At 43.1% G+C, this 26702-nt stretch overlaps 2 protein-coding genes across 4 annotated transcripts in view; one reads left to right on the top strand and one right to left on the bottom strand.

Moving 5' to 3' along the window:
* The window catches only part of MXI1 (MAX interactor 1, dimerization protein), a 55774-nt gene extending 44996 nt beyond the window's left edge, over window positions 1–10778 (top strand). For 2 of the 3 annotated variants that reach the window (XM_053949166.1, XM_053949168.1), the window contains exons 4-6: window positions 6254–6368; window positions 7564–7735; window positions 8888–10778. In XM_053949166.1, coding sequence (XP_053805141.1) covers window positions 6254–6368; window positions 7564–7735; window positions 8888–9051 — 451 coding nt within the window. In that variant the 3' untranslated portion in view covers window positions 9052–10778. Of the gene's footprint in view, window positions 1–3591; window positions 3831–6253; window positions 6369–7563; window positions 7736–8887 lie in introns of those variants that run through there. The other variant, XM_053949167.1, reaches the window with a different exon arrangement.
* Window positions 10779–16866: 6088 nt separating this feature from the next.
* SMNDC1 (survival motor neuron domain containing 1) lies at window positions 16867–26640 on the bottom strand. Its single transcript, XM_053949169.1, has 6 exons — window positions 26519–26640; window positions 25801–25920; window positions 22251–22393; window positions 20432–20593; window positions 19419–19572; window positions 16867–18557 (listed from the first exon to the last, which is right to left on the bottom strand). The coding sequence occupies exons 2-6, from the start codon at window positions 25918–25920 to the stop codon at window positions 18420–18422; spliced, it is 717 nt and encodes a 238-aa protein (XP_053805144.1). The 5' UTR covers window positions 26519–26640; the 3' UTR covers window positions 16867–18419.
* Window positions 26641–26702: the final 62 nt, after the last annotated feature.

The following is a 26702-nucleotide window of genomic DNA, read 5'->3' as shown; positions in this document are numbered from 1 at the left end:
AGGTGCTTGGAAAAACCTCTTTGCTCGCTGGAGACAAGTGCTTGGTAAAGCAGGGAGCAGATACCTCGCTGAGAGGGCTGGGCTGGGGGTCAGGGACAAGAGTAAGGAAAAAACATCAAGTCGTTCGATGGCTGTTGGAGATAAGCATCCTCTGACCTGTGAATTGCTTTTAGAAGGAAAGCGTACTTTCCCTGCCTTGTGGTTTTTGCATGTGTTGTTCATTACTTCTATCTCAAAATCATTCTCGTACAGTGAATTATTGATGTGGGGTCACATGTGTTTCTTCAGGAATTGCTTTCTTTAACCAGTGATCCCTCCTGAATTTCTTAGACAATCTGTTAGGCTCTGAAATCCAAACAAAGTTGATGGTTTCTAATTTCAGGGTTAAATTAGTTTCGACTTTGAAAAGGCTTTGAGGGAAGGGGAGACATATGATAATGTCCTTCTCCATGTTAGGGTCCTCCTTCTTCTGGTTCTTTTGGTGCTTCTTTGGGTTTGGTTCTATTTTTTTAACATCTCAAAAAGATCAAGTGTCTGATTTAGCCTCAGTGGAACTTGAGCATATTCCTAATGTTGAGCACATGCTTAAATCCACTGTTGAATTCAAGCCCTATAGACCTGGAGGCATAAGTACAAAAATATCTGGGAAATTCTTTTCTTTTCCCTCTGATGCTCCCTTCTTTCAACATACAAAATTAAGAATTCAGCATTTTGAACTGCTGGAGGCGAGTTGGTAATTTCCTGCTGGGAGGGAGGCTTGATCTTTTAAAGATGGGAAGAGAGTTTGTGTGTGTGTGTGTGTGTGTGTGTGTGTGTGTGTGTGTGTGTGTGTTTTGCAGATGCTCAGGCCTTGATTCAGCAAAGTCTCTCAGCAGTGTCTGACAGGGAGATACTGCTGAGTCTGGTAAACCTGCTGCTCCAGAGCTAAGTGTGCGCACAGTTCCCTGACTCCTCAGCAGAGAAAGTTTCTTTTCCCAGTTTCCATCACTTCTGCTTATGGTGGAAGTTGGCAAGAACACTGCACAAATCCCAAACCACTTCTGGCAAAGAAGCTGCTGTCTCTCTGGCAATGTTAACATTCAGGGATGGCTTGTTTCTGCAGCATTGACCAGAGGAGGATGGAGCAGGCAGTGGGAGGCACCCCTTGTCAGGCGCTGCACAGGGGCTTGGCTGAGCACACAGGGCCCAGGAAGGGAAACTGCCAGTGGCTTTACAGCCCTGGGCTGGCCCTTGCAGGGACCCATCGGGCATTGTTAGAGGGTTAAGTTTCCAGCCCCTGTGTAGCCACTTTGTGACCAGAAGACACAGAGCTTGGAGCTGCCAGCACAGGTCCCTCAGCTCTCTGGGGACTTCCCAGGCAGGGAGGAAGCTGGTGGCTTTGTGCCTAGCTTGCTATGGTGTAGAGTGTTGTGCTAGGTTGATTCCTACCCAAACTCCTGAAAAATGTATTTAGAGGTGTGGGGGAAGGAAACAGAGACCTTTTTTTGCACTCGCACCTTTTTCTGCAGTGCAGTTTTGATTCAGGCAAAAGAGAGCCCAGTTCCTGCAGTGGGATTTGCATGTGTGTTGTACACTGAGACAGCTGAAGCTGTGAGCAAAAAGCACGCACAAATAAAGGCTTCCTCCCTGTGCTTTATATAATCAGAGTGGGTGATGTCATTGGAAGCTGGGGAGGAGAGGAGAGCAGGCTGTGAAATTACAGCCCTCTGCAGCCAGAGCCAGAGCCAAGTGCAAGGCGGGGGCTGCACAGAGCAAGAGCCAGGCTCTCCTCTGATACAGGCTCAGGACAGAGGACCTTGGAGGGGAGCTGGAGGGTAGAAGTAGATAATCCAGATACAGTCAGATAATCCAAACTGCACAGTCACAAAGGGAAAGCAGGGAGAACAGCAGGTGCCCAGTGAGCAGCACTGGGGCTGCCATTTCAAGGGCCAGTATTCCCTTCCTCCACGTGCAGCCTTCTACAGCTTATGGATCTGCTGGAAGGGCTGTGGGACTGCTGGGCTTTTTCATCCTCCTTCTGCTTCAGTCTCCTGGCCCATTGCAGCTCCTGGCAGAGAAGAGAGGGCATCCTTGCCCTGCTTGCCCTCCACATCCCAGAGAAACTTGCTTCTAGTCTCTCTTGGCCCCAGAGGAGGAAGCACAAGCAACAGAGGGGCTCTGTCCTAGCCAGAGTGGCCAGGTGACACAAGATAAAGGGTGATCCTCAGCTCTTAGGGGCAGGGCTTCTGTTTGGCTCTGGGTTTCTGAAACCTCTCAGGTGTTTTCCTCCTTTTTTGGTCATCCCAATGCGCCCCCCAGTATGGGAATCTCAAACAGGAGTTTTCCCTCTCATCAAGCTGAGCAGGAAGAGGGAACCAGGCTCATCCCTTGGGAAAGTGGAGAGCCCCCTTCTTTCAAATCCTTCACAGGTTTCTCTTTCAACACATCAAGCATCTACAATGTGCTCAGGATGTTGCTGTGAGAGCCTGATTTTTTCCCACTTTAGCAGAAGGAAGGGCTCCAGCTTTTCCTGTCTCCCCTGCAGCTAGCATGCAAAAGCTTCAGCCTCTGCTGAATCTGGAATTCTCCTTCTGTCATCCTCTGTCTTCCTCAGGATCAAGAGAGCGAGAGGCAGCAGTCCTTTGCACCAAGCCTGCCTTGTTTCTCTGTTATATAACAATATGGGCTTTTAGACTTGTTTTTCTAGATACTGGCAGATGCGTCAAATATTGGCATAATCCAGTGGTTTACATGGAAAGCCGTCTGGCTCTGTCTGGAGGCTGCACAATGCTGGTATTTTCATTGAAAACAAGAGCCTGCAGCATTGTCAAAGCCACGTTGCAACAGAGTCCAGGTAAACAAGAGGAAAAGACACTGGCATCATGGCATGACCTGTGGAATTACAGCTGCCCTGGGGCAGCTCCAGGACTTGATAAGAAAGATTAATGGCTTTGCAATTGCTTGCTCTCTGAAATGGTCTTTTAGCTAAGTCTTCTGTGATGGCTCTCAAAGAATTACAAAATCATTTAGGTTGGAAAAGACTTTCAAGACCATCAAGTTCAACCTTTGACCGATCACCATTTTGTCAGCTAGACCATAGCCCTCTGTGCAACATCTAGTTCAGTGAGCAGTGACTCCATCTCCTCCCGGGGCTCTAGAGTTTTATTTCTGATGTACCCATCAGTCTGTCAGACCTGCAGTGTGTGCTCTGTGGTTTAAGAACCCATCATGGTCTACTGGGGCTGTTGGAAGTTATGAGAGGTCAGGAACTGTGATTGGGTTAGATTTTAAAAATAAAAAGGTAAGGAAGCAGCAGAGGGGTAACAGCTGGGGAAGTTGTTTAGTTGGCTCTCTCTAAAGGAAAGCAACGTGGTCACATGCCAGGACAGTTTGCAGGCTTGGTTGCTCCGTCCCATCCCAGTGTGGCTCAGCTTGGAGTGTGAAACAGGAGGAAAATCCAGAGGCAGCACAGAAGAAATGGCTTTGGTCAAACCTCTTTGAAACCTGCCTTAGCTCAGTCAACACCACCTGCCCCTGCAGTGTGCTTGCAGCCCGAGCCATGCTATGTGCCCTTGTGAGCTTATCAGCTCATACCACACTCATGTCCCAGGCAGGTGGCCCTTCCTGATGCCTGCTGTGCTGGCACAGGCCATCACCCCTGCTGCAGGCCACAGCCTTTGGCCAACAGCCAGCAGAGCCACGGGGAGGAGTGGCTTCTCTGAAAATGGTCTGCATGAGCCTGGGACAAGCAGTAACCTTCTTCACTCAACTGTAGTCCTGAGGCACAACGGGGAGGTTTTCAACTGTGCAGGGTTTTATTACATGGCTGAACCTTTGCCTGTTGCTTTCAGGTGCTTAACAGGGTTGATGTTGTTCAGTCTGCACATAACCCAGCTTTTGACGTGGCATATCAGTGCCACCCTTTTGATTGCTGTCTCAGCAATCCAGCCAGTGCTTGCTCCCATCTGAAGCTGATCACTGGTTCCAGGAATTGCAGTTCCTGGTGCAGCACCTTCCCATTTCCTGGTAAAACACAGTGCTGAGAATCAGCCCAAAGCTCAGGCTGTAGATGTGTTGTCCATTTCTCTCTGCATTTGGGAGTGGACTGTGATGTCTTTGCCACTGGTTAGATGTTGATTCCCCAAACTTTTTTTTCCTGTTACACAAATAATTCTATTTTCACCATGGGCTGGGAGCTGCCTCCAGGTCTGTGGTGCCTGCCTGTAGCAGATGCTGATGTCTGCTGTTAGGTGGAGCCCCCAGATCTGAGCTCTGCTCGATCTGTGTTTTGAATTTGAGCTGATCTGTAGGTGAAGTGTGTGGCTGGAGCTGATACTTGTGCTGTGAGGAAACACATGTGCTCCGTGCTGCAGCTTGATGGCTGTGCTCTTACAGCTCTGACTCAGTGACTTGCCTGTGTGGCCATTCAGGAAGTCTGTGCCATATCCAAAAATTGGTTTCAAATCCCAGAAGGTCTTTGACCACAAGATCCTGCTCTTCTTCATTTCTGTGCAAGAAGTCAGTGTCCAGTCTCCCGAGGGATGACACGAACTGTAGTGCCAGTGTGAACCAGCAATACCTTTTCATTGCTTACCCTTTTGGTCATCATGGGACACAGTGCAAACACCTGTAGAGGGTGCACTCCTGACCAAGCTCTGTGTTGGAAACTGGCTTCCAGGTAGAAAAAACTCCCCCCATGTCAACCATATAGGTTTAATGACAGTGGGGTTTGCCCTAGAGCAACTTGAGAAGTAAGAGATGAGATTGATGTGATTACTGTTCTTTCAGTTTGATTTTTGGATTATGATTTCCCTTTCCCCACGCCTGTATTTGTTAATGTTTAATGGAAAACATGCTTTCTTCAAGGTTCTTGCTGGTAATATGCAACCCTGTGACTGTTATTGAAACAGAATGATGAACCCTTCGTAAAGAGATTTATGGTAGAAACTGTGAGGAGCTCACAGCTACAGCACGGCCAGTGAACACTCCCCTGTGCTGACAGTTCATCAGCAAAACCCCTGACCCTTCCACCCTTAATCATCCTTGCTTGTCACTGACATAATTGCCTGATTACAGACTCCTCTCCCCCACCCCTTTCAAACTGGGTGCAATAGTGCATTTGAAAAACAAATGGAAATGAACTGTCCATGCTTTTTTTTTTTCTTTCTTTTTTCTTTTTTTTCTTCCCCTGCATTGAGATAGATCAGGCTAAGATTCAGTTTCTTTGTGCATGAGCAGGGGCTGGGATAGGCTTTCAGGAGTCTTTTGCACTGGTGTTTCTTGCATGTGAATGGTAAAGCTGATGTCATTGTGTTATTGATTGGGATGACAACTTTGGACATAAATCATTAATGTCTGGGAAAGAGAGAGGGAGGGGGAAAAGGCAGCTCACACTCGATAGTTTTCCATAAATCTGCTGTTCATCCCTGCATATGTGATCTAGAGGAGGAGACAGTGGGAACAGTTTTCCTCTGCAGGCTGAGGACAATGTGTGTTGCCACTGCTGCCTGAACCATGGACCCCAGGACGTGTTGCCATATTCTGCAGAAAATGGATCATATCACCAGCAGTGCTGTTGTGCTGGAGCCTGTCTTTGTAGATGTGAGCCAAGGTCAGAAGTCTGCCCAGGGGAAGGTCTTGGATTCTCTCATTCCCACAGACCTTGCACCCCTAGCAGCATTTCAGACCTGGGCCCAGGAAGGAGTAAGAGTGCAGTTCTTGGGAACTACTATGCCTCTCGCTCCTTGAATTGCCACCAGGGATTGTTTCAGCGTTTTGAATTGACTTTTTTTTTTCATTGATGATCTTAATTTCATGCAAAAAGAAGGTGTTCAGGTCAGTTCATAGCAAATGTCCCTGAGCTAGCAATAAACAAGCATGCAGGGGGTACCAGTCACTCAAAACTACTTTCACAAAAGTTCTTCTTAGCAAAACAGACTGCAAATAGGTCAGAGGAATCCATGAGATACTTGTACCATTTTCCTGTGTGCCTTTGTCCCTGCACAAAGTTCATCCAGATGGGTCAGATTATCAGTTCAGAGAGCAAGAAAATAAACAGTGTCTGTCAGAGGTTAGCAATAATGAAAGTATTGGTGAGCAGCTGATGTTTGAAGTGTAAATAGTTCAGTGGCAGTCTGTGCTGGTACCTGAGGGGAATTTTGTGATGTGTAGAAACAAGGAAGCCTGAAAACCACCTTGTAGGGCGGCAGAAGTGAAAGAAATGACATTCCCTTTCAGAAAGTATGGCTCTGATCCTCCTGTTCTCCCCTTGCAGCCGAGCTCACCTCCGCCTGTGTCTAGAACGCTTAAAAGTTCTGATACCGCTCGGACCAGACTGCACCCGGCACACCACGCTTGGGCTGCTCAACAAAGCCAAAGCACATATCAAGGTAAGAGCTGCCTTTCCCTGCTGCTTTCAGCGTGGGCTCTTGGGAAGTGCAATGCAATTGCTCATCCTTGCTGCCTAGAGCTAACTCTGTTGAAGGAAACAGAGTTTTGACACTGTTAATAATTAATTAATTAAATAAATAAATAAATAAAGAGCGCAAGCAAGCCTTGCCCCCTTGGTTAGCCATTAATCATTGCCACAAGCCCTATTGTTGGAAGAGTCCATAATGAACTCCTTAACTACAAAAATGATGGATCTGAAGAGCAAAGATCTTGTTCCATATTGTGATTTTTGTTGACAGCTGCATCTCTTTAAAGAAAAACATACCTACTGTTGAGTGACTGCATTTTGATGGGAAATGCAGCTTTTTTTCTGGTGTGCTAGTGAGTTTCCACTGCTGAAGCATTAGCACAAACCACAAGACTGTGAGACAGGTTTGGCTTGCTGGAGTTCCATGTGTGAACCTTCCAGCTAGCCCAGTGCTCTTCCAACTCCACTTTTGGCAAAGTGAGACGTGAAAAGAAAATGCAGCATTGTCAGTATCTGGGAGAGGCTGAAATACTTCGTTGCAGGTCAGGATATAGAGAGGGAAAATGGGGGATGAGGGAGGAAAAGTGCTGCCAAAGGTACAGAGTTAACCTGAAATGACTCCTCCTTATGCAATGTGCTTGTCGTAGGAAACAAAGAACAGTGCCTTGGTAGATTTCCCTGCTGTGATCAAAGAAATCTGTAGTAGGTTATGTAAATCACTCACTGAATAGAAAACTGTTTCTGAGAAATCCTTCTAAACCATGCAGTAAGGAACACAGAACTCCCGGGCCACGTTTTTATGTTGGAGCAGCTCGTAAGAAACCCTGGAGTGGATTGGTTTGGGGGTTTGAGGCCCCTACGTGGGCAGAGGCGGTAATGCAGGTGTCCAATCCCGGGCAGAATGACCCACAGGCTGCTGCAATTCACAGCGCTTCCCCTGGAGAGGCTCAGTCCTCAGAGACCCTGTGTACTAATGGGTATGATTTATCGGCACCTGAGATGGAAAGATGTGGGGAGAGGGCATTGTGCTTGGAGACTGCAAGGCAGCTTGGTTCAGGGCAATTATAGCTTGAATCCTTCTGGGACTGGGAAAGTCTAAGCAAGGCAGGTGGGAGGGAAGGAGAAAAGGATAAAAGCAATTACTGAGTTATATTTGATCATGTCAGAAACTTGAAGAGGCTGAGAGGAGAAGCCAACACCAGCTTGAGAACCTGGAACGAGAACAAAGATTCCTAAAGAGAAGACTGGAACAGCTACAGGGTCCTCAGGAGATAGAGCGAATACGAATGGACAGCATTGGATCTACCATTTCCTCGGATCACTCGGACTCGGAGCGAGGTGGGTGTTGCTGAACCAGCATGGAACTGCCAGGACTCTGAAGTGAGAGAATGAGATTCATCCATTTCTCATCTCTCAGCCTCCCCTTCTCGTGGCCTTTGGTGTTTAGGTTGCTGATTCTGCTCACACACAGGCACATACACACACATACATAGGGAGAGTTTAGTATTTTGCATGAGTTCTAAGGCTGGAAGAATTGTTGTTGCTGTCAACTTGATATGATTTCCGTGGTATTGAAAGAAATGGTAAAGTTTAGATGCTTATTGTGATTTTTGGTCTGCTGAATCTCTTGGCAACACAAAGAGGAAAATGTAAGACAATATTAATGAGACTGGAACCAATGTTTCACACACCTATCCCCCAGCCCCCCATACCAAACTTTCCATTGAGTTCACCTCTTCAGTCAAAACTGGCTAGATATATTTGAATGGCTAACTGAATTAAGATAACTTCCTTTTTAAAAATATCCCTGCAGTGGACAGAGCATTAGGCACAATAGATGGTTTGATATTTACTGACAGACCAGAAGATGATGGATACTTTGGGTATGAGTCTGTAGTTTAAAACAAAAATCCTCTGGAAAATTCCTGAACAATATGGGAACCAAGATACCTGGTTAATTAGATCTTTACTTTTTAAGTCTTTCTTAAAAACAAGATGTCTGTTCCAAAATCCACTGAACATGTGTGAGAGTAACCCAGATTGCAATGGTAATTCATTAAAATTGTGTGTGGTCTGGCTTTGGCAATATAATGTCAAGCAATTAGCATGTTTAGTGTTAACTTAATGCTTCATTTTCTCTCTTGCACTCAATTTTATCCGTTTCTTCTTTTTTTTTCTAACACTGGGGTATTAGCGATCCAAAGAAAGAGGTAGTGGGACAAGCTCAGTGTGTGGGGTGGCTCAGCTATGCTGACGTTGTGGCTGGCATGTGCAGGAGTGAAGCCCCTTTGCCAAATCCCTACAAAAGCCTCCAGGCTGGTATTAGTCTTTTTATAAATAATGACCACAGCCCACCTCATTCCAGGGGAAACCTGCCAGATGACCACTTCATTGCCTGTGTTGGGGGAGTCCCAGGAGTTCAGTGGCATGAAGGGGGCAGTTGGCTGTGTGGTGCTAACCTGTGTGCATTTCTTTCCTTTCCCTTTCTAGAAGAGATTGAAGTGGACGTTGAAAGCACAGAGTTCTCCCATGGAGAAGTGGACAATATCAGCACAACCAGCATCAGTGACATTGATGATCACAGCAGCTTGCAGAGTATTGGGAGTGATGAGGGTTACTCCAGCGCCAGTGTCAAGCTCTCATTTGCTTCCTAGAACCAAGTGAGACAACAGTGCAGGGTGAATGATTTCACTGGGATGATCAAACTGGGTCCTAGATGCCAGTATCCTCTTTCAGAATTGACATATTGACAGCTAGGCCTGGAGAGACCTGTATATAAAGCTTTTTGGGTAAAGGAAGCCTCCCCAGAAACCCATATTTGTCCATTTGGTCATGTTACCAATCCCAATTTCTGCTGGCAAAAAGTTAGGCCAAATACTAGTCCCTTTGCAGTCAATGAAATCCGTTTGTTTCTGTGGGACCTGGATATAGACCTTAGTGATGAAACACTTTGTTTTGAATTTCTTTGAAATTGTTTGAAAGAGGATACTAGAGACTCATCCCTCTCTTTCTGTCATGAGATCTGAGAAATGTCAAAATTTCTTACACTGCATTCAGATTGAACAACCTAATTTAGGCCCTTCTGAAGAGCTTTTGTGGTCCTGAAAGGACTGTATCCTACAGCTTACCACAATCTAATGCTGTCACAAATTACTAGGAAATCTCAGAAGGCTTACGTAGCCTAGGAATAACAGTGACAATAATGATTAAGGTCTCATTCTGTGCCCAGAGGGAGAGGGGCAGCGATGTTCAGGGGAGAACACCATTCAACTCAGCTTTCTGTTGGACATCATTTAAGCAGTGAGTACCTCTGAAGCGTGGCTAAAGTGAGAGGTACACACCTGTAATCTACCAGCACAGGGTGGGCTGTCAGGCCTGGGGCTGTGCCAGCGCCAGCAGATCCCCGGTAGATGTGTGCCCCTCGCAGGCACATGGCCAGCTGAGGGCAGAACGAAACCAGCACTCGAGAGGTGACACACCAGACAGTCATGCCCAGATACTGAGCCACTATGACCTTTTTATTTGAAGTGATTTTTTGATAAACATTTGTAAATGTGTTGGGAGGGAAAACACCCCAAGTCTGATGCATCTTTTTAGAGCTTGTCCATATGAAACCTTAGATGTCTTTTATATGAATTTATGCCATGAAAAGATCTCTGTTTTGATGAAGCACTTGACCCAATGAAATGCAAAGATCCTTTTTTTTGCCATGCACACAATGGATGAAGGCTGTGCTAAGCTGGAAGAGGCCAGGTTTGGTGGGGGTTTCTTCAGTTTTCTTTTTAGAATCATTCCCTTTGCTGACTTTTGAAGTTCCAGTCCAGTAGTTAACCTAGTTAAGCTCAGCACGTCTCTCATGTTAATGTAACGTTTTGACTGCACGTCCTGTTCCCAAGGGCCTTGCCATCTTATCTGTGCAGGTGCTGTTAAGAGCTGTTATAGCAAATGTTTTCTAATTTTCTCCAAGACAAGCATTCTAACCTGCACTTTGAGGGCTTTGCTTTTTTATTTTTTGTCTTTTTAATGGCCAGGATTATTTTGTTTTCCAAGTTTTAAAAACCTTAATAGAGTCTTCACCTATGGCATTGTTTGAAACTTTGTATATCCTTAAGTAATTTAATTACCCCTCATTACTAAGAAAAAAAGATGAAAAAATGCTTTATAAAATTCATAACTTATTGCTGATTTGAATGGGTTGTTAATTTCAGTCCTTTAGATTTTATTTTATTGTTTTAGATAGGGTTGGGTAAAAAGAGGTAAAATAAAGTAAAAAAATAAAGACAACCATATTTAGCAGTGCAGTGGAATTGTGTTTAAATGTTAGCATATGGTCCCCATTAAAGTAGCACTTTAACGCCATTAAACATTTCTGTATCTGAAATGAGTTGTGTTCTTCCATCTTGGTCATTCCTGTTACTTCAGCCAACTGCTGTTCTTGTGCCCTTTGGTCCTGCGGTGACATCCTGAACGAGTCTCATGTAGACTTTAGCACTGTGATAACTTGCCTGTGTTTAAATACTCTGATGTCTCCCCCACTCTCCAAAATGTGTCATACTCTGTAAGATGCACAACACACATGCTTGAGTAGAGATATAATCTTTCCATGGCTGTAATGAATGATTTCTCTCCAGTCTGGGTTTTTTTAAAATTAATTTGCTTACTAGGTTTGCATCTGGTTGCAGTTGTTAAACGTGTTTTCACTTGTGTGCATGTAATCCAGTGTCTCAGTCCATCTGTTCTTCTTTCTGGGAGGTTACCTGGCAGGAGCAGGAGTCTGCCACAGAGTGAATTAAGCTCTAGGTTACAAATGGAGCCCAAGGGCTTTGAAAGAAAAAATGCTGCTTGGATTTACCTTTGGGATCTATATGATCTCTAAATGACACAAGACTTGAAACAGTCTGTAGAGCGGTGAAAAGTAGGAAACTTCAGCATGGCATTACTTATTTATTATTCTCCTTGGAAGTGTTGACCACTGGCAGAGCTGGTGCTGAGCAGTTGGATACCAGTTGGATTTATTTATTTATGAGCTGTTTTCTGTAGCTGTCCCAGCACCTCCTTTTTCCTCTTATTCCTGTTTGTGTTAAATGCCCACTTGAGGAAGCAATACAACAGCCGAGAAGCACTGAAGCTCAAGGGATGGAGAATGGCTGTGCTCTCCTAGTTGGTATAAAACACTGACATGTCTATGGTTGGAATAAATGCATTTGAAATATTTGTTTGTAATGCTCTGGGACAGTTTGGTATTTCCTACCTTTCTAGTGTTGTGGTCTCAAAGGGGTCCTGATATCAAGTGCAAGTAAGTGGGGAAAAATGTCACAGGAGATGAATTACCATCACCAGCCACCTGCCTGACTGCTCAGCCAGCAGCAGTGGTCCAGCCAGGGGGAGGTCGAGGAAGAAAACAAAACTAAGAACCTTTCTAATAACTCCAAAGACCTGGGGTTGGTTGCTCTGCTGCTGGTGGGTTCTTTGTAGCAGATCCTAGCAGATTTCAGCTAGAGTTTTGATAATTTCTTATGTGATGGAAACATTTCTCTGGCCTTTCAAAGTTGTCCTGCCCTGCTTTATTTCTGCTTTGGGGACTCTGCCTTTTCTCACCTCACACAGCTGCCATCCTCCTCAAATCTCCCTTTGCTGTTCTGGTCTCTTGTGTTGCAGTGTTCAAGACGACCAATTTTTCGAGAAGTTGCTATAATTTTACAAGAATATGGTGACTTTTCCTGTAAAAGCAGAATTGGATGCACTTTCCTGAGGCAGCCTTCCCATGCAGTAGGCACACTTGCACACGCACGCAAAGCTGCCTCATAAGCTCATTCTGTCAAGTCCTCCCTCTGTAAATTAGATCCCCAGTGGGTCTCTTTGCTACAGACAAACCCATTAAAAAGACCATCCAGCATTTTCCTTCTTTTGACACAAGTGTATTATGGAATGTCATCTCGTGTCTGCAGACAAGGTGGAGATGACTATCTGGCTGCATTTGTCACGGTTATCCTGTGGCGAGTTGTCACTTGAAGGTCATTTTAATGTCCGTTCCATTAGCAGCATGTCAGTGACGAAGGTGGTCTCACATCTGTCTGTCTCAAGAAATCTTTAGGTCAATAGAAAGGGGGTTAACTAGACAGACTTATCATTTTCTGGGGTTGGTGATTGTGTTTTCCTTTTGTCTGTTTGTTTGCTTGTTTGCTACCATCTGTTTGTGAGCTCCAGCCTCCTGCTTTTCTGCTTTGTTCTCTTGTACTTGCTGTTCCCTGTTTGTTGTGTTGCCCTGTTGGAATGGGTGAAACATTTGGCTTCAGTGAAGTGAGGTCCATTGGGTGCCCTAACTGGAAATAGTTGTTCTCTTTCCCCCCCACCCAGAATCATAAGCTTTTCTTGTGGCATTTTTTCTGACACCAAACATGCATCATTGGAGAGAGAAATCAAGGTCACTTCCTGGAAGAGAATGGTAAAAAACAGGACTTCATTCTGAGGTTAGGGAGGTGATAACATGAAAAGCTCTATAAAAGCAGAATAAAGTCCAATTTTTTTTCCTGGAACTTTCTCCCATGGACACGTTGTTCGGTGAGTGAGAAATTCCGTGACTTGATAGTGATTGAAACTCCTCTGCATCAGCAGTGCAATCTCTGAATTGTCCTGTAGGACCCTCGGGGAAGAGGAGTGTGTCCTTCTGCCCCTCTGTTCCCCAGTCTGCACAAAATACCTAGAAAACACTGATGTGCTGTCACATCTTCTTGAAATGTGCCAACAAATCTGAGTGACATTTGGGAGGATGAATACAGGAGAGTGGTGTCTGCACAGACAAAGTTTTCATTTCACTGAAAGGCAGGTTGTTTAACTGGGAATAATACATCAGCACTGGCCTCTGCTTCTCTGCTCATTTCCTCCTGCAAAGAGGACTGATCCGTGTAGTGGTTGGGCAGAAGCAGGAACCGGGGGTCTGTGGGTACTGGGGTTGTGGCTGTGGTACTAAATACCTTTTATGGAGGGGCTCTGTTTGGGGTGCTGCTAAAACTAGAGCTGTCTCACAACATGCATGTGTTGAGATCCCTTCAAAAATGTCAAGGATCAGGGATTTCTGAGCAGCCTCGGAGAAGAGTGCGTGTGTCCTTCGAGGTGTGGGCTTGTATGGAGCTGAACAGTTGAGTCACATGGTGCTGCTGGCCTGGCTGATGCAGGTCAAAGGTGTGAAATGTAGTTTATTTTGGGAGAGATCTTCAACATTAGCCATGCTGTAAAAGCTGTGGGTAGTAATTTATTTTTATCACACTGGAAAAAATCAGCCCCTTGGTTTGTAGTACCTGAGTGAGGCCTGGAGCAAGTGGTGGGGTGAGCTGGGTAGTTTGGCCTTTAGCAAGTCATCCAACATCTTGGCTTGCAGACTGCTGTGCTGCAGACATGTGAGGAAGCTTTATTTTAATACAGCAAGGATACAGCTTCAGCAAATATTAATTTTGATCTTGAGGGATGTTGCAGCAAAGCAGAATAAGCCCTGAAGGAATTTAAAGCATTTTATGGTGGTTTTAATATTGTGGTTTCTAGTTAAAATGTACACAGGCCTAGGCCATGACTTGGGCTACCAGTGCTCTTGCTAATGCTCCATTCAGCTAAGGTTAGGAAATTCTTTCCATTTAATCCCCTTTCAAAAATATGTCTCAAAACAATTAATTGCTATGGATCTCCTCCTGGAAGGCTTGATGGGGAAATACAAAAACTCTTTCCTATCCCAGAGTGGTGGATAACACTACAAAATAGTATCCATCACGCCAGGAAATACCAGTTTCAGCAGGTCAGTCAGACAGGTAAGGTGTGAAATGCAGCGTTACTCATATTCCTCATGGATAATGTCTCTTTGGGAAGTAACCTTTCAGTCTAGGTGAGTGTCAGTGTTGAGTCAGGGACAGGAACAAAGACGGGTCTTCAGGAGGTGAAAAGGAAGCCTTTAATAGAAAATAGCGCATCTTTTATAACCTGACTCACTAAGCTGAGACTTGATTGGTCTTTAAAGTAAAAACCTCTCACTCTATTGGTGAACTAATACCATACTCTGGAATATCATATCTATAAACAACCTGTGCAGAAAGAGAGATAATAATTGTTTTAATTCTTTTCTCTAAGTTTTCTCACAGCTTCTCACAGCTTCCCAGGAAAATCCTGGGGGAGAGATGTCTCTCTCTGTTCAGAGGGTATGTGATTACCACAGGTGAGAGCAAGACTTTTTCAGTCAGCACCCACTGTGGGAAGGCTTTGCACTTCTGTACAGACCAAGGAGTCGTTGTGAGGTGAGTTCAGTATAGAAAGGGAATTGCTTTACAGAAGGAAGCAATGCAATTGCTTTTATGTAGCAGAGCCTTCAGCTTAAGACCAGAGCTGGTTTGGGTAGGTAGTACCATCATCCCAATGCAAATGTCCCTCTGTATTTTACCATCTCAGTGAAGGTTTTTAGAGCCCAGAAAAAGATTGGATGAATTGCAACGTAAAGAGCAGCACCAGCTGCCAGGCAGCAGTCCTTCTCTTGGGCCTGGGCCAGGAATGCTTTCCACAACCTCACTCTTCACATAACTTTTGCAGAGTGGTTGTTTCCCAAGACCCTGCCACAGTTGCTGCTGGTGATCAGAACCTCAAGGGGAAGCACAGAAGTTTGCTGTAGGTTTTGCTTTCTAAACATCTCCATTGTTGAATTGCAGTCCTCTCAGGTAAAGTCCCTTTTTATATTTACAAACCCGTGAGATTGAGCAGCTACATAAATAAGTGACACAGCACTCACTGGCTTTAGGGAAGGCAAAAGAGAAATGGATTGCCATGACCATGAGAATTTGAGTTTGCTACTGTTGAGACTTCTAAATACTTAAACTGACTGGGGCAATCCAAGATCTGAGTCAGGTTTATACTGGTTTACTTTCCACAATGGGTTTCAGTTTGCACAGGACTGAGGCTATACTAGATAAAAGTAAGGCCTTATAGGAAATGGTTGAAGAGGAAACATGCAGCCCATACTGGTCATTTTGCACAATACTCTTATCTGACAGGCACAAATCTCTCTTCTCTGACAAGTATCTCTTCCATCTCTATAGCTTGGGGGGTTTGAACTCTTTACTTTTACAGTAACTTTCCCTGTCATTTCAGTGTCTTTAAGTGCTCTCTGCTTATAGCAGGATTTGCTGGCACTGCAGTAGGTAATTTGTGTGCAAAGGCCCAATGCAGAGCATGAATTCCCAGGCTTCTTGCTGTCTAGACCAGGTAATAAAACTGGAAAATTGTAAAAAAAAAACTCAACCAACTAAAATACCATAAGCTACATTTCAGGTCAACTCAGAATTTGTAATGTAAGGAACTTTTGGCAATTACCAGCATTGCTTCACATAAGGTTTATTTTTATTACATGAATTTTTCAAGCCACTTTACTAAGGCTGTGTTCCAAAGCCAGATTACAATGAACTGGCCCATCCTATAGATGAGGCAAGAGCATAAAAAAGGAATGGCTGTGTGGCCAACACAGCCATTTTGGTGGGGCAGCTTTTTTGTTCATTTAAGTTGTTCTCAAGATGTTTTCTCTTCATAGATTGGACCACCCCAGGCACAGTGGTCTCATTGTTTCACTTATTCCAGGTAAGGTATTTCAGGAAAAAGCCAATCGAAACTTTCTTTCAGCACTTCTTTGCAGTGCCCAACAGAAGAGTTGCAGCAAAGTTCATGAAGCACCCCATTACAAGAGGTGACAGTAAATTACTCAGTGGAAAGGTGTAAGTTTTGCTAAATTTTTTTAAAGGTTCAGCTAAAACAACTTGGGCTGGACTGTCCCTTGCAGGGGAGGCTCACACCACCCATTGTGTTCTGATAACTCACTCTATTGCTCTTCAGGGCTAGTGAACAAATAAATAGCCCTGGGATGGTCTATTGATTGTATTTATTAAATTGAAGATGAGCAGATGTAGCTTATGTCAGGTATGAATTGAGCCTTCTTTTCCAAAGACTATTTTCTGTTAAAAGAACAGGTGGAGTTCAGAATAGCCTGCCTGAAAACTGCAGTTCTGCCTGCTTTAGCATGTGTCAGTTCTGACTTCAAGATGCTCCTTATGGGTAAGTGAAAGGGACACTGTATCACAGCCACCTGTGAAAGACGACAGGTGACCTTCCTTAGCACTGAGCTGTCAGTGTGGCACGACTGTCACCTAGTTAATGTCACTGCTGGGATGTGTTTGTAGCTGCAGGCTGCAGTACAAACTCCCTTTCTAAAAAGCAGATTATTTTACTCTTGTGATGTTTTCTATGCAAAAGAAAATTTAACTGCCCCTGCTGCCGGTGAAGATAAGGAATTAAGCAACACCTACTTCATCTTGCAATGAGTGTGTTGTACTTCAGAGCTACTTCTGAGTATTACATTCTGTCCAGCAGATTCTGCTGTACTCACCCCTGTCCTGATGATTTACCATTATCCTCCCATCATGAATAATTCCACTTCAACAAATATATCCAGCAGATTTTAAACACTTTATTTAATAAAAGTTAAACATACAAAACTGAAATTAACACACTTTGTATTCATAAAAATCACCTTCTCCCATTACAGGGAGAACTTTTTTCTATGTATGGATTCTAAACTACTGCTTGTAGAGTTTAGCTTGAGTTGTGACTCAGGTAACTGATGGACATTTCCACCAATCAGTGCATCAACAATTGCTGACGTGACCTGATCTAGTTAACAAATTACAAAATGAGCTACATTAACATAATATACAGGGAAATAATGGTCAGGGTTAATGGACAAGACACACATTTTATTTAATGGGGGAAATAGATTATGTACTCTTGTCCATTAACTCAGCCCTAGATTTTACAAAAATAATATCTACATTGTATACAGGGCTACCCATTAACTTCTTCAAACACATTACGGGTTCAGAGGTGGCATCACTACCGTAAGTGCGAGACAAGGAACAGAGGAAAGCAAATCACAGAGAGAGTACAAAAAAGCAAGAGCTTTTACACGTGGATTCCTGAAGAAAACTGAAGGGGCTCAGCAGCACTGTAATACAGCTGAAGGTACAATGGACACTAGGGCCAGTCAGTTATGCAAGGACAAACTCCCAACTAACCTTTACTCACAACTAAGTGGGATCTAGGCATTCGGATCTGCTGTGCCATGGTTCTCCTTGTCTGGATGGGGCACAGGCTGTCACTGCTCTGACTGTACCAAAACACCTACAAGATCTACAGGGGAGGACAGGATAGCTCCTTTCCACAGCACCAGCTCTGATACCTGGGGATGGGGAAGGGGGGGGGGGGGGGGCGGGATCTTAAGTACAGTTCCTTGTCCTATGGTTTTCTGGTTACATTTCATTAACTTCCTATTATAATTTGAAGAGTATTTATAAAACAAAGAAAAACAACCAACAAGAAACAGCATCTCCTCTGCTTAAATTCAAGCACAAGAAATATGGACTGGAATTAAGTCAAATTTATTGTTTCTAGAATGTAAGTGATCACTAGTAATAAAGATCCTATCAGCCCTGTTCTGCCCTCATTTACAGCTGTACAAACTGATCTGCAGTGGATTTGTAACGGAGTTATTTAAACTTCCTTAGCGATTCCATGTGACATGTCAGCTCTCTCCCAGAGCTGCAGCAGCTCTGTAATGCTGAGCATGTCACAGACAGCACCGTGACTACAGAAACCAGGGAGGCTCTTAAGGTGCCCTTTTTATACTACCGCTTTTTTTGAAGGGGAAAAAAAAAAAACCTTCACTACTGGTATGAATGAAAGAGTCAAAGCTGCAGACAAATACTGCTTTGAAAGTAACAGGCAACAGCAGTTCATGAACATTTACCTGCTACAAAAAGTTTAATGGCTGGGGGGTTCAAATCAATTGCTGGAGATTTAAGGCTCAAATCAGCTGAAGCCAAAGTGATGGTGACAAAATGGACTACTCACTATGTGCCAACAAATAATTTACTTTTAGAAAAATATAATGATAAAAAGTTAAGTGTAAAGCCCTGCAGAGATGAAGTTCCACCTTTTTCACCTGTTACTGAGGCATCAGATGCCTGACATTATATTTAGAGGTATCTTGATACTGTGTCATAGGTTTGTCTGCAATTCCACATGTTCCAACGCCAACCTTGCCAGTTACGCTCTCAGGGGAAGCAAAAATACTCCTTTTCACCTGGAAATAAAACAGAAAACACCATTACTGAATAATTAGAAATTATTAAATTTTACAAAACCCCCCCCCAACCCCCCCCAAAAAAAAAACCAAAACAAAAAACAAACAGACAAACAAAAAAAAACCACCAAGCAATCATTACCATCTGAAGTGCTTCAACATTCTCAACTTTTGCCCTACAGATGGGGACGCTTTCTAAGGGCCAGCTCAGCTTTGATGTGTTGTTACTGAATGAAGCAATGGGGCTGGGAACTTCTGGCACCTCAGTACTGGATATGATTGTGGTACTGAGGTTCCCAAGTCAGGCCAATAAGGAATAAAATTCACCTCTCATAAGGGCATCTCCAATAATTGCTCAAAAGGAAGATTGAAGTTTTACCACTATGACTGACAGCTCTTGGTCAAGCCATGACGGAAATGGAGTAAGACTTAATGTCCTTGCTACCTTTTTTGCCCTACACTTGCTGTTCCAGGGCACGTCCTCAGCACTGTGTCTGCTGGGTCATAAATACAGCAAGAAACCGGACTTGGAGGTTTAGAGGGGCCCTCAGGTTCTTGGCTCCAACAAACACCATCTGGCAACTGATGCAAGACTAGTTCTCCCAGCCAAGTGCAAGCTTACCCTCTTAGGAGCAAGAGGGTAAACAACCCTCTTGTTTTTACTGGGTTGTGTCTAAAACAACCCAGTAAAAAAAACAGGCATTTGAAGTGCACCAAATACAAAAATGCACACTTCAGAATCCCAAAGACACCCAAATCCCTGTGTTGCATCCCTTTAAAAACCACCTCCTTCTTTCTCCCAAGGTACTGCACAGAAGTCTATGCCCTGTTGCTACTCACATACTGATAAAGTAAACAAACCTGGCCTTTTTTGTTTTTAGAATAGGCTCTGTTGTTAAACTGTTGCCACTTGACTTTCTGGTCCTCTCGTTCCTGTTCAAGTTCTTTAATTCTCTGAGCTTTTTTCAAAGCTTTCTTCTTTTTATACTCTCGTTGCTGGGCTATCATCTCTTTTCTAGAGAAAAGGAAAAAAAAAACAAAAACCAAACCCCACATTTTATGTTTTTGCCTCTTCCTGTAACAAACTAAAATCTGACTGTAAAACAGACATGCACATTAGTTTTCCAGAAGTAAATTACAGAAATAAAACTCATAAATATTCACCATTTCTAGGAGGTAAAAAAAAAATCCCAAAAACTTAAAAATCCAAACCTAATCTTTCCATTAATAAGCATTACCTTACTAATTTATGTATTTGGCATAAAAACAACCACCAAGCACATGTGAGGAGCCCATGCCAAACACAGCCACCCAAGGGATTGGGTGCATTCATTTCTGGGTGAAATGGGGCCTATCAGCACTTCTACACTTCAGAAACATCTCGAGTTTGGAAAGTATGAATAACCCATTGGAGTAAAAAGCCCAAACTTTTCTGGAGGTCTGCAGGACTCTGATGCTACCAATTATTGGACAGGGATGGAAGGAAAAGGACAAAGATTACTTCAGTGAAGATGATGAAGTTGAAAGAGTCAATCTATGCCACAATGCAGCATCCTCAGAACAACCTTTTAGGGAAGGGATCACTGGCTATAACAAACTCTGATGAACTATAACAATCTCTGACATGCTCTCTTTTTTTTGTCCAAAGTAAAAAAAATGTTTTCAGCCCGTATAAATACCTTCCTGTGTTAGACACAGCAGATACTAAGTAAATGTAAATTTAAAACAAAAAGAAACAAAAAACCACCTATTTCATTATTATGATTTTTTTACCAATTACTAGTTTTTATAGCTGAGGGAGAAGAAGAAAAAAACAACCAACTCAAAACCAACCCACAAAGCAGCATTCAGACTTCCATCTGTGTATTACTTACTTGGACATGGGTTTGTTGCCACTGTCCTCTTTTGCTTTCCTTCCCTCTTCCACAGGCTTGAGGTTGAACAGAGGTGTGACTTCAGCATTGCCATATCCAGCAAATGTAACTGCAGCTGTTCCATTCTCCTCATCTATTTCTTCAATCTCAGCTTCGTAACACCTGTAAAGATATCATGGCTGTAAGCATGTGAGTAAAGCTTTAATACTCAGCCCTTCAACACCTACATCAGCCAGCTAATGCCACTAAGTGACAAATATGCAGATACCAGCCTTCATTTTCAGGGGCAAAACACAAACCACGAGATTATTGTCTTAAGGTCAAAGGGACACAGGTACAAAGACTGGAATCTGCTGTATTTGACCTTTAGCTTCAACAAGCAATGCCCTCACAGCTATCACAAGTAATGAATAATGCTGGGGCCAATCTAATCAGCTATCCTGATTTGGGTTTAGTTCTGGCAGGTCATGGAATAGGAAAAAAATTGCTGCATTCACAGAATTCATTAAGGAGTTTTAGAAAATGTCAGCTCAGAAGTGCAAAGCTTTTGTTCCATTTTTCTCCATAAAACAAAGAATTAAGAAAAACTGAAGGTTTCAAAACATTCCCTCTTCAACACTTTAAAGCTTAAAAGTTTTCTTATTGATTTAAAACAGCAATTGTGAAATTTTCACAGAAATCAGTCAATTTCATATTTATGTGTATGAAACACTTTGGTCAAACTGACCTCAAATTGGGAAAAATTTAAAAAAAAGACAAGTGACATTTCCAAAAATATTTAAAATAACTGTGTCTAACTTAAAGGGCAAAAGGATATATCTAGAGCAAATAGAGGAAAAAAATGAAGTGTTTCATAGACAATATTCCAATTAATATTTACTAGATTAATTTCTAGTGTGTTTTCAGTGGGCCAACATCTTGAGCTGAGTTAGGTGCAAACACACAAAAACCTAAAGTCTGGCTAGTTCTTCATGAAACACTGCTCACTTAAGAAATGCTGCAACAAAAGAAAGGTTTTCTAAAAAAAGCAGAACAATAAAGTCCAATAAGATGCACTTCCATGAACACTCTGACACACTCTTCCCCAAACTCTGATCCTGTAAGCAAGGGATCAGACAAAAAAGAATGACCCAATGGTGACCTAAAACTAAGAGATTCAATTTTTAAGTTCTAACACAAAAACATTTTCTTCATTAATAAACAGAAGAACTGTTCACTTTCAGATTAGTTTTCTACTTAAGACATCAACAGCTACACCAAAATCTTTACTTGGTTACTACATTGTTAAAAGAAGCACATTCATCCAATAATAGAGCCTCTCTCTAAGTGGTAACAATTGCAATATTGGTTCTGCATAAGCAGTTATTTTTTTTAAACTGCAACAGTTACACATTTGCAGTATGAAAAGTAACTTCTAAATGTTAATTTCGAAGTTTATGGAGTCATAATGATTTGCTTGGGTTCCCAGAACTACAAAGGCTAATATATAAGAGACCAAACCCAAAAGGTTGATTAATTCTATAGTTACATTACATAGTTAGTTATTTTATAGCCAAACCCAGCTTTTTAAATTAAAAATTTAAAATTAATTTCCAGTAAGAGGCCCAAACTGAGATACAGCAAGAATTTTTCTTCATAGTAATCAGTGACGCCGCTATCTAAAATACTGACCTTTTATAAACAGTTCAAGAACACTTAATACCACATTTATTTCAAAATTTCTTTTTGCTTTTCATCACTCTGCTCAATTCAAACTGAATGAAAGTCTCTTACCATTGAACTATTTCATGTAACTGTTAGAGAAGTTTTCTACACTTACTGTCCATCCTCACTCCATATGGCCATACACCTATCCCCAACCTTCCATGAGTGACTGGGCAGGGCGGACGCGGAACTGTCAGAACTCGCAAGAGTTTCCGAAGGTTGTGTTGAAAGAAGGTCTTTGGTTAACTCTATGACTTCCTATAAAAGACAAAAAACCCACAAAGAATAATTTTTCAAATTCCTCTAACCAAGCATATTTTTACCCCAAGCTTACTGGTTTTGGTATGGTTTTTTTTAAAGTTACTGTATTATATTCATTGCTGATGTGTGAATTACACTCCCTTTGGTTTTTTAGTAATTTAATTAAACTCATTAATTGCAATTGTAGATAAAAATATGTATGGTCCTCACTGTACTGCTGTAAAGCTGCCCATGCCCTCCTCCAATTTTCAAAAAGTAGCTTATATTTTTTTTTAGCACTTCTCTCATTGGCTGAACTGCAGCATCCAGAGTCAGGGTGGCAGAGCACCCTCCAAGCTGTGCAGCCCTCTCATTTTGCTAGAAAGCATCCAGGTGCACAATAAAGAACTGGTTTCCTTAAGTCATTTTCATAGAAGTGTTTGTTTTTTCCTAAGTTCCCTCACTTTAAGATTTCAGGTCAGGCCTTCCCTTACTAATTCAAGATGACAAAGTAACAAAACTTCCCAATTCCTTTACACATTATTCATTTTCAGGCAGGAACTTGCAAAAACCCCTCCCATTTTCCTGTAAATGTTACATTAAAGACTGAGCAATCAAGACCTCTCTTGGATTTCACTAGGGTTAAAAGTCAAAGGAGACAGCACCTAAAAGGCCATGTAAACTTTCTGTATAATGCAAAGAAACTTTGTTGGCCCTAAAGAAGAAAAAATCTTCAATTCTTTGAGTACCTCAGCATGAACCAGTCACTCTCCTAACAAACAGTAAACACTTAAGTCAGGGGAGGGTTACAGACAGCGTTCAAAGCCTGAACTTTCCTCATTTCACATCTTACTTCAGCTATGGGCATACAAAGACTCAGGAAAATGCAGTAAAGGAGCTGTTCATCATCCCTTAAGAACCTAAAGGACTGTAAGCACTTCCAAGTAAGTTAATACATCACAAACTTACATGCACATTTATCTGATAAACTATACAACTACCATCAAGGCCTAACAATTTGTTTCTGTTGCAGCATGTCAACGTCTGAATTTCCAACAGCTAATAAAAGTTTTGCTCTTTGCTTTGGAGGAGCTGCTGGTTAATAAGTACTCCAGTGAGCACAATCAGTAGCAACTCTGAGCGCAGGAACTCACAATTACTTCTACTACTTAGCTCACCATTTTCCTAATACCACAGCTGAAGCACAACAGATTTTAATTATCAAGTTACCTAATTTGAGAACATACAGCATTAGCCTGATTTTCCCTCCCAGGTGCAAAATCCCAAACTATTCCTTAACATACAGGTAGCTGTATTCTGCAAATCCAGGAGGCATCATGGCTTAAGACAAGTATCTCTCTCAGCAGGTCAAATACATCACATCAGGCACAAGCCACTCCTGAAAACAAGTGCTTCAGGTATTGCAACTAGCTGTAACACCAAACTGTTGACTAATTCTCGTCTCAGAGATGGCTTATTCTAGAACTTGGATATGAATAGTTTCAGACAAGTCTACCAAGAATCCTCTCAATTGAATAAAGTCTCTTACATACCAGGCTATTAAAATTACCAAACTGTGGGTAAAAATCTTCATCTGATATCCACATACCATAATGCTCAGCTCACAAGATAGAGACGCTAATTTTATTGCAAGCCATGAGACAGTTCTCAAGTCTTTAAGAGAAGAGATCATTCCAAGAAAATTGCTGAGCAGGACTTGGACTACCACAGCAGCTCAGTACAGGCAAACAGGTTGAACAACATGGCTTGGTGCCACATCCCCATGATAAGGAGGTGTGACCCACAGGGAACACTACTTAGTTTGCCAAGATTTTTCCTGACCAACTGGTCAAAACCAGACAGAGCTCTAGACTCCAGAGCACAACACCCACAGATCTCATCTCCAATTACAGAAGATGACAGCTGCCATCAATCCTAGAAAAGGTAAGTTTGGTTCTTGGGTGCACAGACACTGTCCTAGAAATGCTGTGGCGAACCGAAATGTGAAAAGCTAAGTACTTCTAACAGTTTCTTCTAATATTTTAATCTTGAATAATCTAAGCATACAAAATGCATCAGTATTTATAATAGGAAAAGGATGTTCCAGTAACACAGTAACCTTAGTAATTTTTTGGAACAGACAAAAAGCTGTTTAGCTGGGACACTGATGCATCAAACCCACTCTTACAGTTGTTTGCTTAGTTGGCATATATCAAGTCTGCAAAACATTATGTCATTTTCAAGGTGGAACATACGGATAGCAAACCTTTTGGGGACGAAAGTGTAAAGATCTTCCCCATTCTGTGCAGAAAGCTTTTATTAAAAAGTTTGCAAGTTGTCCTTTCACATCAATGATCTCTGCATATCAAAGCCGAGGTCGTGTTGGTATCGGAAATATCATCCCATATGGGTTTTGCTGTGCATTTTAAAAATATAAAAATATACACATGCTTTTAACAGTGTACAACAGAGCACATTCAGATGATCTATAAAGTGCCTTGTGGGCACAAAGCCTTTGCAGTTTAAAAGGAATTCTAAAGATCACTGTTTGGAGGCACTACTTGTGTTTTGCTCTTGAAGCCCCAATTTATTACTGTTACTTCCATACAGAGCAGTGGTCACTCAACCTTGCATTGGATAGTTTTATATATTTTTACACCTGATGGCTAAAGCAATCCACAACAGAAATGAAGCAGCATCTTGCACTCTCATGACAGATTTTAACAGCACTGCTGGGATTTGCTATATGCCAATGTGTCTTTATATGAACAAGAATCTAAAAGACCACTCATACATTTAAAATTAGGCTGGTGGCCTTCCTGTCACTAAACCACATCCCAAGGACCAGAAATGGGCTTTAGCTGTGAGGAACACACAATGTTCTTGTAACAAATGAAAAACACAACTCTTTTCCTTTCTTACATATAAACACAATCAAGACTCAGATGCACAAGGAATACAAAACTACACTCCAAAGCTTTTAACACTGGAGATGCATTTAATGAGTAAGCAGGTTCTGGATCAAGTTATTTGAGAACTCAGTAAGAACATCATGGTAAGCTAAACCATCAGGCTTCAGCATTAGTAAAAGCCACAAAAAATAATGACTTTGAGAAATGCTTCAGGGAAAAAAAATTAAAACCCAGCACACAGTAAAGACAGCACTGGCATATCTTTCACCTCTCTGGCCAAAGTTTATAGAAAAAAGTTTTCTGTATTAATTAGTAAATCTTTTTTAGTAATCCAAAAAAAATATACTTAAAATAGGCCATACTTTGGGTTTTTCCAAACTAAGCCTACCATGACTATATCAAGCTATGTGGAATGAGCCCACCAAGTGTCTGTTTTTGTTGCAGGACAAATATTTAGGAAAGTTAAAACACTTGTAAAAGACCCTGATGTTTCACCTACCCTCAAGTTCTCACCTGTAAGTCTTTCTTCAGTTTCAGTAAATCCTCATTGTCTGCATTGCCAGATAAGGCAGCCTCGACTTGCTGGAGCTGAGCTTTGTAGCTGGCCAACTGCTTAGCAAGGTCTTCTGACATCTACAAGGAACACACACACATACAGACCCCACATCAAAACAACGGCCTTGCTGCTTTTTAATCACACCCAGTGGTCCAAGTGAGGTGAAATGACAACAAAAAAAAGCTGTTAGTAACGTGTTAGAAACACAGCTCATTAAGTTTCAATGATGAGTATTTGTTCAGTAATTTGACTATATATGATACCCGCTCGTTTAATTTTTGTGCCGTTCCGGCTGCTCTCAAGAGACTTCTGAAGAACAGAGGGCTTAACACGTGCCTGGGTAGGGGGTACACGCACAGCTTACAGCGTGTGAGCAGCGGGCCCTGAGCAAGCCTCGCAACTCCACGGCTCTTCAGAAAATGAATGCACGTCCCAACAAACCCCGCGCACGGCGGTGTGTGCCCTCAGCACCGAAATCCCCTGCGGCACCCAGGAACCGGCTCCTGCCGGGGCTCCCGTGGGCTCGGAGCGGGCGCGGGGGAACAGACGGGCCCGGGCCTGCCCGCTGGCGCGGGGCCTTCCCAGGCCTAGGCCGGGCCCGGCCCAGGCCCGGATCGCTCAGAGCGGGCAGGGGCTCGGCGCGCGGGGCCGGCAGGGCCCATGCGGCGGTCTCACCTCGGCGGTGCGGGGTGCGGGCCGTGCCCGGGCCGGGGGCTCCGCTCGGGGTCCCGTCAGGCCGCGGCCGCTGCGCTCCGGCTCCTTCCGCCGCCGCAGCCGGGGGTGGGGGGGCGGCAGGGGCGGGGCCTCGGCCGGCGCGCGCCGGCGCTCGCGAGAGCGGTCACGTGTGCTACCGGCGCGC

This window comes from Vidua chalybeata, chromosome 8 (assembly GCF_026979565.1).
Source record: "Vidua chalybeata isolate OUT-0048 chromosome 8, bVidCha1 merged haplotype, whole genome shotgun sequence".
In the NCBI taxonomy this organism is placed as follows: Eukaryota; Metazoa; Chordata; class Aves; order Passeriformes; family Viduidae; genus Vidua; species Vidua chalybeata.
This window is presented reverse-complemented; position numbering and strand designations above follow the sequence as displayed.

What these genes read in the sequence shown, in the direction of transcription:
- SMNDC1 (XM_053949169.1), bottom strand. Translation starts at nt 25,920, where the DNA reads ATGTCAGAAGACCTTGCTAAGCAGTTGGCCAGCTACAAAGCTCAGCTC. An exon ending in ATATGGAGTGAGGATGGACA is followed by an intron (nt 20,594 to 22,250) that starts GTAAGTGTAGAA and finishes ATATCTTTACAG; the next exon opens with GTGTTACGAAGCTGAGATTG. An exon ending in CTAAAAACAAAAAAGGCCAG is followed by an intron (nt 18,558 to 19,418) that starts GTTTGTTTACTT and finishes TTTTATTTCCAG; the next exon opens with GTGAAAAGGAGTATTTTTGC.